This window comes from Rhinatrema bivittatum, chromosome 8 (genome assembly GCF_901001135.1).
Source record: "Rhinatrema bivittatum chromosome 8, aRhiBiv1.1, whole genome shotgun sequence".
In the NCBI taxonomy this organism is placed as follows: domain Eukaryota; kingdom Metazoa; phylum Chordata; class Amphibia; order Gymnophiona; family Rhinatrematidae; genus Rhinatrema; species Rhinatrema bivittatum.
In genome coordinates, this window is record NC_042622.1 from 88,243,909 (window position 1) to 88,255,445 (window position 11,537).

Sequence of the window (11,537 nt, forward strand, 5' to 3'; positions counted from 1 at the left end):
CTCCTCCACAAGGGATTGAGCATTTTCAATAGCAGGTCCCGCCATTTAGAACGCAATGCCACCTGACCTCTGCATAGAACCATCCATGCGGAAGTTTAAGAAGAAGCTAAAAACATGGCTCTTCAAGCAGGCTTTCGATTAAGTACCCCCCCCCCTTGCCGCACTAGTTTCTCCCCCCTTAATTGGACCTCCTCCTCATAATCGCCCCTCCTTAGCCTTACCTCCCTTTTTGTACTCAGCTTTCCAGCACCCCCCCCCCCCGCCCTATTATATGCCCCTATGCTCTCACCCTAAATATGTGTTAAACATGCCTTCAGCATTAGTCATCCATCCCTGCCTACCACCCTTCCTTACAACACCCGCCCCTTATAACCTTCTCATCTCCTTTCCCTCGCCTCTTAATATTATTATAGCTTAGCTCAATACTTATACATGGGTTTTCCCCTCATGCTACCAATATGTCCTATGTAAATATAAATGGTTTATATTCTCTATCAGTTATGCTAGTCCTTATAATCACATTGTTCCTTGTAATCCAACACTATATAATCACAATGTTTATTGTAAATGTTTCATGTAATAACAGTTATGCGATGCCTTATAATCACAATATTCCTTGTAACCCAATACTATATAATCACAATGTTCCTTGTAAACCGATACGATGTGCAAACGGTTATCGGTATATAAAAACCACTAAATAAAATAAATAATATTTTGCTCTGCCCAAGCCATGAGTAGCTCTGCCTCGTCAGCTACAGCTTGGCTTCGAGTTCCTCCTTGACAGTTGATGTAGGCCACTGTCACCGCATTGTCGGATAAAATGCGAACTGCCTGATTGTGGATGCACAGGAGAAAATGTTGTAGAGCCAGATGAGACGCTCTGGTTTCCAGTCGATTGATTGACCATTGGGATTCCTCCCGGGATCAGTTGCCTTGTACTGAATGATACTGGCAGACAGCTCCCCAGCCGGAGAGACTGGCATCCGTGGTCACCACTATCCAGTTCGAAACCTCCAGATCCACCCCTCGACACAAGTGGAGCGGGCAAAGCCACCACCCAAGACTGGACCTGGCGTGATCTGTGAGTGGCAGGGGGAACCGAAACTCCTCCGACTTGGGATCCCACCGGGAAAGCAACATTCGTTGTAAAGGTCTCACATGAGCAAAAGCCCAGGGTACAACCTCCAGCGTAGATGCCATTGATCCGAGAACTTGAAGGAAGTCCCAAGCCGTGGGTTGCAGGAGCGACAGCAAGCGATGAACTTGATCCATTAATTTATGGAAAAAAACACCTTCCTGACAGTGGTATTGAACCGAGCTCCCAGAAAATTCAGCGTCTGAGAAGGAACAAAGGTGCTCTTGGCCTGATTGATCACCCAGCCAAGCGATTCCAAGAGACTGGTTACCTTGTGGATAGCTTCCACACAGAGCTCCCTCGACTTTGCTCTGATAAGCCAATCGTCCAGGTATGGATGAATGAGAAGGCCTTGTCTCCGTAGGGCTGCTGCTACAACCACCATCCCTTTGGTGACCGTTCGGGGGGGGGGGGGGGGGGAGGGTGGTGGTTGCGAAACTGAACGGCAGGGCGCAGAGTTGGTAATGCATTCCTAATACCATGAAATGAAGAAACGTCTAATGATCTTCGCGAATAGGAATGTGCAAGTATGCCTCCATGAGATCTAGAGAGGCCAAAAACTCGCCCTTGCGAACTGCCGCTATGACTGAGCTTAGTGTTTCCATCCGAAAATGTGGCACCTTGAGAGACTTGTTTACCTCGAGATCCAAGATTGGCTGGAAGGACCCCTCTTTCTTTGGGACTATAAAGTAGATGGAGTACCTCCCCGTTCTCCAGTACTCCGGAGGGACCGGTTTCACTGCTCCGAGAGCAAGTAGTCGCTCGAGAGTCTGATGAACAATGTTCCGCTTTCCCTTTGCTCCGCAGGGGGATATTAGAAAAGAATCTTTGAGAGGACAAGCAAATTCCAAAGCGTAGCCTTGTTCTATTATCTTTAGCACCCACTGATTGGAAGTAATTCTGGCCCATGCCTCGTAAAACCGGGACAGGCGAACCCCCAACCCGAGGGATCGAGGGATGGGCCAGCCCCCTCTCACTGCGGAGTCTTGGAGGCCAAGGAGGAGGAAGAACCTCCCTCCCAGGAGGGTCTGCAGCCACGAAAGGACGAGTTCTAGGCTGGGACCTGGCCAAAGGCTGATGCTGTCCCACCAATTGTGGTCAGTTCTGCCAAAACCTATGCTGTCCCCGAAAGCGAGAGCAGTTATTTGGCAGAAAGCTCTTGGCCTGTCTTCTGGCAACTTATGAACTTTATTCTCACCCAGGGACTTTATCATCTTCTCCAAATCATCACCAAAAAGAAAACCACTTTTAAACGGAAGAGCCCCAAGCTAGGCCTTGGATGAAATATCTGCTGACCAGTTGCGCAACCACAGAAGATGCTTCGCTGACACTGCCAACAACATGGTGCGAGAAGAAGTGCGGAGAAGGTCATACAGTGCATCAGAGCCATATGCTACCGCAGCCTCCAAATGCTCCACCTGTTCTGAATCCCCCAGAGGGAGATCTCTAGATGTCAGCAGTTGTTGGACCCAGCGCAGGCTTGCCCGCAGCATGTAACTACTACAGACCACCGCTCAAATACCAAGGGCTGACACCTCAAAGATGCGCTTCAGCAGGACCTCGAGCTTCCGATCTTGAAGATCCTTGAGAGCTGCCGATCCAGCAACCGGAATAGTAGTCCACTTGATAACTGCCGAAACTGAAGCGTCCACCTTAGGGGACCGCAGAAGTTCCAATGACTCGTCGAGCAAAGGATAAAACTTATCCATAGCCCAACCAACCCTCAAGCCAGCATCTGGAGCATCCCACTCCCTAGTCATCAGCTGCTGCAGCATGGGATGAAAAGGAAAAGCCCAGGTCGGTACTCACAATCCTGCCAGGACCGGATCCTCCGAATCCTGCTGTGGAGCATGCGGAGGGATCTCCACCCCCAGCTCTGCAAGGACCGAAGGAATAAGGGGTTCCAACTCCTCTTTTTGGAACAGACGAACCACTTTTGGATCATCGCCATCCAACGGGGCCTGTTTCCCCCGTAGAGACGCGGGCAAATCCGTGCACTTGGCGACCTTGGGGGACGGTCCCTGTGGAGGTCTTACTGGCAAAGCACCACCTTGCGCAGACCGTGAAGCCAAAAAAGCTTTATGCATTAGGAAGACAAAATCTAAGGAAAAAGAATTAGAATCAACATCATCCACCCCTGGGGCATCAAGATCCTCCTGGAAAAAAATCCTGGTCTGGATCAGAAGAATCCACAGGACTGGCAGGGACCAGTGACAGCGCTGGGGGAAGCTCCACCGCTCCAATAGCCCTTGCCTGAGCTTCAGCAAAAGTGTTCAAAATGGCTGCCATCCCTGCACTGAGGGGAAACGGGTCAGCCCCAGGATCCCGTGGAGCAGACCGTTTTTGAGCCCCTCGGGGCTTTGCCACTGCTGTTGACCCAGAAAAAGAGCTGCCTTCCCCTCCAGGAAGGCAGCGGGAACAAATGCTGGCCCGGGAAAACCGCGAGGATGACTCCTCACAGGCCACAATCAAAGATGGCTGCGGCATCATGGTGATTTAAAAAACAGCAGAAAACACAGCGAAATGGCCACAGAGATGCCCTAGATTGCAGCCGACCAAAAAAGAAAACTTTTTTTTTTTTTTTTTTAAATTGCTGAGAATTGCCACGGGGTAAGAGAGGGACCGGACTACCAGTAATCTCTTCCCCAGCTCCTTACCTGGCTGGAGCCCTGCAGGAAACCAACCCCAGCTCCAAGAACCTGCCACCAGAGGGGATGACCCCGCAGGATCTAACAACCCCCTGGGAGGATTGGGAAAGCACTCCCTTTCTTTTTAGCATTTTTTTTTTGTTTAGGCTTGATTCAAAAAACTTTACTGCTTACTGCTAGATTCTGTCTCTGCAACTTTTTTTTTTTTTTTTTTTAAAGGAATAGCCTAAACCCCAGAAACAGGGCAAGACTGCAGGGTTTGCACCACCTCCATCTGCTGGAGACAGAGAAATACTGAAGGAATGCAGGAGGCACACCAGGTTAAGTGAGGGTGCCCTTCAAATTTTTCTCTGTCTCCATCTGCTGGAAGGGAGGCATAGGAATGATTTCAGGACTGTTCTTCAAGCCCTGCTATTCTCGAAAATAGATTATTGTAATGCCCTATTGTTGGGCCTTCCTACTTCTACAATCCGCCCTTTGCAGCTTTTGCAAAATGCAGCTGCCCACCTTTTAACTGGAAGTAAGAAACAAGACAACATCACGCCTGTTCTTAAAGAACTTCATTGGCTTCCAGTTTTCTACAGAATCCAGTTTAAATGTTTATCCCTTATACACAAATCGTTATATGGAGATAGAATAGAATGGTTAAATTCAGTATTACATATTCACACACCACAGCACAATTTACGTTCAGCAGGTAAAGCCTTATTATTGATACCATCACCCAAACTGGCGCATCTAAATTCAGTTCGGGATCGAGCATTGTCATTGGCTGGCCCAAAAATTTGGAACACCCTACCAACGGAGATAAGACTGGAATCACAGCCTAACATTTAAAAAAAAAAAAAAACTAAAAACTTGGCTGTTTGAGCAGGCCTTTGCTAATTACGAGTATTCCCCTTAGCCCTTGCCTTCCATTCCCTCTAGTTTTGGTGCTAATAGGAAATTTTAGGGTAGGAATGGTTCGTTAATTTTAGGTATTTTATTGACTATTTATTGTATTTGCTTTTATAGGTTTTGATAAATGTTATTATATTATTTTATGTTGGATGTGAAGGTTTTTACTATGTACACAGATATATCTTTTTGAATACAGATATAAAAAAGTGAACAAATAAATAAATAAAATAAATAAATAACCCGCGGTCTGGACTGATGCGGGTACGTACAGGGAAATCGCTTTCAGCACCTAAATAGTGCAGACACAAACGGAGAGAGAGTGAGGACTTAATTTCTATCAGATGGCACGCCTCACAGATAGGAAGGCACTTGGACCTGTTCATCCCTGGCGCCTAGCTCTCCTGAACTTTGGCTCTAGGCAGCCTCCTATGCGCACACCAATGCCTTTCGGATGAACACGCACACCCCACCAGGATACGCACAAATACGCGCTCAAGACTAGGCTGCAGTCTTATGCGCCCAAGTACCCGTGCAAATAGGGGTTCCAGCCTAGGTTGCAGCCTTACGCACAGAAGTACCTGTGTAAATACACGCTCAAGTCTAGGCTGCAGCCTTATGCGCACAGATCCCTGCACATGCAAGCGCCACATGGCAAAAATACATGCACATGCCTACGCACACAAGAAAAGAATCACTGCCATGGCCTACCACACGGCTAAACATAGCCTGCCTGAAGAGCTTCTCAACAGCTCAGGCATCTTGACTGGCCAAGAATCCATGGAGACTGGGGCCAAAAGGCAGCATCCCGCTGAAAACACTTTGTGCATAAGCAAATTAAAACTGGCAGAAAATCTCTACCAGAACCAGAGACTCTTCCTCAGTGCCCATGCCTCTCTGCACTTCTGCAGGACAGGGGTCTGCCAGCAATAATTGAGGAGGGGATTCTCCTGCCTCTGCCACTGATGCTGCTAGGAAATTGAAAATGGCCACCGTTTCTATGCTGACAGGGAAAGCCTCAGCGCTAGACCCTGTCACCCATGACGTTTGTTCTACTTGTGCGGTCATGCACCTGCGGCACAACCAGCACCTCAAAGGCAAGCAGGAGAACAGTACCTCAGCGCCACAAAGTCAACACTTGGACTCCTCCGCAGGCAGAGAAGCTTCTGAAAACCCCCATCACTGAGCTCCCCGAGCTAAGGTAGCTCCCCCTAGAACCCCGCTGCTGCACAGATTCCTCTAATTCCTTGTTCTCTCTCTCTTTTTTTTTGTTTTACTCTCCGAGAACAAAGATACATAGAAACCAATGCTTTCCTTTCCTGCATAGATTCAGGTTCCAGGACTCCAGGCCACATGGCAGATCAGAAAAGAGCCAGACCACTGGCTATATCAGTCTCTTTTCGCCAAACTTTAGCGACCCAGCCAGGACAAACCGTATAAAAGGGATACTTCCCTGCTCCACTGGGCCTGCAGTGCAGAAATGCCAGCAGATTCTGCCGCTGTCTCATGGGGGATGAGGGATGTGGACCATCAGATGTCCACCCCATGGACCTCTGGACCAAGCTATCAGAAGGGTCACCAACCCCCTGCTCGTCTGCCTCAAACCAGGCGGTGCCATCCCCACCAGGACCTCACAACCCCCTGGGAGGATCCAGAAATTTTGTCTTTTAATCTTTTTTTTTTCTCTCTCTCCAGACTGCAGGTTTTACACCATCTACCATCTGCTGGAGACAGAGAAATACTAAGGGACTGCAAGTGGCACACTGGTTACATACAATGTCACTGAAACTTTCTCTGTCTCCATCTGCTGGCAGGGAGGCAAAACCCAGGAGTCTGTACTGATTTGGGTACGTACAGGGAAAAAGCTATCTTTGAATAAAGCCCAGTAATAGAAAACATCCCCCGAACTACTACAGGCTATTAATCCAAACACTTTAGAAAACCAGAAGACATGTACAGAAAGATGAGCCAAAAAAGAATAAAAAAGCAAGATAAACTGTTTCTAAAGTAGAATAAAGGTGCTGACCAGGTATGGATGGATATCCAGCTCACTAAATAAATCTGAAGTAAAAATTTTTTCTTGTGGTTGTTTCACTGCAGGTCTGCAAGTTAGAAACAAAGAAAATGTGAAGCAGATTACTAGAGAGGAAAGAACAGGAAATAACGTAAATCATTGGCATGTTTCATTCTATGCAGCACAGTAAGGGGATAATTTTGTAACACTGTGCATAAGTTAGTCAATAAATAATACATATTATTTGATTGTCAAGCTGCTACTGATCCCTGTAGGCTGCTATTCTAATATGCTAAACCCTCACTGTCAGTGGACTTCTTATTAAAAAAGACAGGTAACAAATCCAAATAATAAAAAAGTGTTACACTAATTTTCAGAGCGTACTTGCATGCACAGCAGTCTTTTACAAAATTTCCCACACAATTTGTGGGTAAACTTGTACGTGCATGTCTTGTGGACCCGTGAGTTTACCTGTATTGCGTGGAGGAGGTCCAGGGATGGGGAGGGGTTTGCCTGTGCATGCATGCTTCTGGATTTTCATAAGCAGAAGCATACATTTTTACTGGAAATTTGTGTGGACATTTCAGCAGTTGTAACTTGGGCGGGTAGATTGGGTGGGATAATTTTAAAAGTGAATTTTGTGTACATGAAACACTGTTTTACCTGCGGCAATGCCTTTGAAAATTACCCTCCTTATGTACAGAGTGGGTACAGATAGCTGGAATGCAATTCTGTGCCTGACTCTCAGCAATGGGGAAAACATGCTGAAATTTCATACAAGCACCACCTAGACAAAACTTGTTCCAGAACACTTTGCAAATCACGGAGAACAAACAGATCAGATACACTAAAATACTGTTATCACCGGTTCAGGCAAAGAAAAATATCAGAATCTTAAGGTAGCTATTAAAAAGAGTCTGATGTACTAAGCTTTTTTTTCCTCCTAGAAACACAAAAGAGAGGAAAACCCTTTCAAAACTCTGGCCCAAAGAAAGGGCAAGACAGTAAACCAACACTTGGTAAACAACCCACGTTTTCCTCCCCTGTCTGAAATAACACCCTGGGAATACCTCCTCTTAATGTGGCTCAGTTTGTGCCTTGTGGGATATTGCAAGGACTTTTAGCCACAGACAGCTGATCAATGTGGATAAAACGCTTTGAAAATATTCCCCCCCTCTAATAAGGTAGTACAGCAAGTACTGCCCTTCCCCTAATCAAGTCCTTACAAAATGGATTTTTTTAAATTGCTTCATACAATTACTGAATATTCTTTCAAACCCCTGAATGAGGGCATTTTGTGGGGGAATGTGGGTTTAGATGGCTCCATCCCTTCTTAGGGGAGGGGGCCATGTGATATATGCTAGTGTAGCCTATGCTATATGTTTTATGCTAATAATCGGGCTGATACAGTAAAATCGCGGGAGAGCGGGCAAGCGCCCGCTCTCCCGGCGCACGCACAGGCCACTCTGCTGTGCGCGCGATACAGTATTTTAATTTAATTAAATTAGGCCCGGCGGTAAAAAGAGGTGCTAGGGACACTAGCGCATCCCTAGCGCTTTTTTGACAGGAGCGGGGGCTGTCAGCGGGTTTGACAGCCGATGCTCAATTTTGCTGGTGTTGGTTCTCGAGCCTGCTGACAGCCACGGGTTCGGAAACCGGCTGCCGGCAAAATTGAGCATCCGGTTTTCGACCCGCGAGCCTATTTCAATTTTTTTTCTATTTTTTCTTTACTTTTTTTAACTTTCGGGACCTCCGACTTATATTGCCATGATATTAACTTAATATCATGTTATTATATATATATATATATATATATATATATATGTGAACTTAACCTTCCAGCTCCAACTACACACTTCTAAAAAGCCAACCAGAAGGGCATATCAGAACAGAATGATCACCCAACCTGCAAAATCCTCCCTGAGGAAACGCGCACTATCCTCAGCGGGCCCTTCTCTCTGGAACTCACTACCACCAGACCTCCGCCTTGAGCCGGGCCATACCACGTTTAAAGTGAAACTCAAGACTTGGCTCTTCCTACAAGCTTTCCCAGAGAGCTAAGAGCAGGAAGAATAACAACCCTCCTGTCCCACAGCAATTATGTAATGTTTATTTGCTTTATTTATGTGTTCTTAGTTGATCTTAGTTTGTATTCTACTTTATAATAGATTAACTGTTCGATATGTTCCATGTAAACCGCCATCCCGGCGATAGTTATCTCTGTTATCTGTGAACCGGAGTGATATGTATATTATACAGGAACTTCTGGTATATAAAAACCAAAAATAAATAAAAAAATAAAATATTAAGTCGGAGGGTGTACAGAAAAGCAGTTTTTACTGCTTTTCTGTGCACTTTCCCGTGCCGGCAGAAATTAACGCCTACCTTTGGGTAGGTGCTAATTTCTTAAAGTAAAATGTGCGGCTTGGCTGCACATGTTACTTAGTGAATTGCGCGGGAATAACTAATAGGGCCATCAACATGCGCTATTAGTTTTGGGGGGGGGGGGGGGGGGGGGTTGGATGCGCATTTTAGACACGCTATTACCCCTTACTGAAAAAGGGGTAAAGCTAGCTCGTCAAAAACGTGCATCCAAACACAGGTATTCTGTACCTGCAGGAAGATTCAAAGCATACTTTTGCTGTGAAAACTGGGGCAAAGAACACAAGCAAAAAGTATCTGCATACTTTGAAAATCACTCCCACAGTGCTTTTTAATTTCTCTCTCTTTTTTTTTTTTTTTTAAATAACAAATACAACAAAATCTCCTTATAAAAGAAACTAGCATTCAGAAGCCCAGTGTCTCAGTCTCAACAACTTCTTCCAGCACAATCGATTCTGATGAAGCTGGGAGGAACTACCTTACATATTCATCTTTCAAATGAACCTCTGGACCAATATATAAATACTTTAGAGGAAATTCCAATAAAAATATACCTGTGAATTTCTGGAATCTCTGGGTTGTTTTTAAACAAAGAAGAAGTCTTAATGAAGGGCCTCCCCTCTTGACTTTCTTCTGCCTTTTCCTTTTGATGGCCTACTGGAGAAGAGTCCATGGCTGGCTTTCTTTTCAGGAATTGCTGCTGGCCATCTTTCGTGATTGGCTTGTCAGGTGGCAAAGCTGCTTTGGTTCTAAGCTTTGATGGAGGTTCATCACCAGTCTCCTGATGTTTTCTTTTCACAATTTTAGAAGCCTTTTATATATATATATACATACATTTAAAAAAAAAAAAAAAAAAAAAAAAAAAGAGTGTGCCATCTAATTTGCATTTAGAGCCTTGCATACACACAATATCCCAATGCTATTTACAATCACTGCACCAAGAAAATCTTTAGGAAGTCAGACAGCTTTAATTAAGTTCATTGAGCGGCCACTGCATTACAGCTTCTAAACTAAAGAAAGAACAGTTATAGATATTACTTTTGTCCTAATTATAGCTGGATTATCTTAGGCACAGTATGGCAAAACACCCTTACCCCAGGTCAGTGCCTAGTGGTTGAAGCAGGATTAGTCCCCAGAAGTCCTCTTCATTCCCACTGCCCAACTCAAACATACCTCCCCAAGTTTAGAACAAACACCTCCCCCCACCCCTTTGTTGATAGCAAGTTTATAAAAAATCTTTCCTTTACATATCGATTTTATTTCATTTTCATAGTCACTTGTGGCAACATTTCATTCACAAAATCTAAACTCACTTTTCTTACCCATTTATTTTGGGGTCTATATGCCTTCTGAGATCTTTTCGGTCGTGAGAGAATGGCTGGAGCCCAAGGATTCTCTGTAATGTTTAGGATCAGCCCTTCATCTGCCATTGCTTGCTGAGTGCAGTTTGTTGTTAGACGGAAAGAAGCACAGACAAGCAACACAGACTATGGTCCTACAGGAGGAGGAAAACAGGCAGAACAGATTAAGAGAGACAGACACATGCATGGCATACTAAAGGAGGAAAGACTAAGAGGCAATGCCAGGGAAGACTATAGAAGGACAAAGCATGCAGAACAGGCTAGCATAGAGACAAGCACAGACAGGGCAGGCTACAGCAGGAGAGACACAAACAGGGCAGGCTACAGCAGGAGAGACAAAAGCAGGAGGAAAGACAAGCACAGCCAGGGTAAACTAAAAGACAGAAACTAAAAGACAGAACTGCAGGAGAGCCACCAGGAAGCGGGTAAATCCTCCCCAAGTTTCAACCTGGAATCTCTAATAGACACATGCAATTCTACATGTGCCAGCAAGGACCCCACACAGCTGTCCATCAGAGTGCCCAATACATTCCTGTTATCTTCTGGTACATCAGTATTTGCCATACTGATGTACCAGAATCTTTCCTTCCTTTTCGCTCCCTCGCTTTTCCCCCATCATGCAGATTTTTTCTTTTGATTATTTGTATGTACAAACTTCCAACCAGCTATAAATAAAGGGGATTGTGCGGGTTGCCAGAGAAAGGTGAGTTTTCAGTGATATATCAGGAAGGACTGCTCAGCCTCTGGACTCCTGTCACTAGAGAAATTATGTCGTGAGAAGAGCAGAATTAAGAATAAACATTTTCCTGGAAAGTAAAAGTAACGAACAGTACTCCTGCTTTGCGTGATTGCCTTAAAATAAAGTTCTAATAATAGCACTGATAGTTAAAAACGAATTTCAGCAGCGGAAAATATAACCACCGTTTAACTTCCACAAAGAGTGAGATACCAATACAAATATTGCTCAGTTTACGTTCGCTTTTCTAGAGGCACCACCGAGGGCAACCCAGTTACTAGGCTGCGGTGGGGTCCTGTCTTCCGGCGGGAGCTCAGCGTTGTGACGTCGGCGAGCAAGCGGCCTGCGGACGTTCGTCTGG

The 11,537-nt window shown here is 45.4% G+C and overlaps 1 protein-coding gene across 5 annotated transcripts in view; it reads right to left on the reverse strand.

Annotated features, from left to right (window-relative positions):
• The window catches only part of DDX31 (DEAD-box helicase 31), a 147,228-nt gene extending 135,693 nt beyond the window's left edge, over positions 1-11,535 (reverse strand). Inside the window, exons 1-4 of one of the 5 annotated variants that reach the window (XM_029614155.1) lie at positions 11,414-11,535; positions 10,393-10,574; positions 9,634-9,890; positions 6,710-6,785 (exon numbers count right to left, since the gene is read on the reverse strand). In XM_029614155.1, coding sequence (XP_029470015.1) covers positions 6,710-6,785; positions 9,634-9,890; positions 10,393-10,509 — 450 coding nt within the window. In that variant the 5' untranslated portion in view covers positions 10,510-10,574; positions 11,414-11,535. Of the gene's footprint in view, positions 1-6,709; positions 6,786-9,633; positions 9,891-10,392; positions 10,979-11,361 lie in introns of those variants that run through there. The other 4 variants (XM_029614154.1, XM_029614152.1, XM_029614153.1 and 1 more) reach the window with 4 other exon arrangements.
• Between the last annotated feature and the right edge of the window lie 2 nt (positions 11,536-11,537).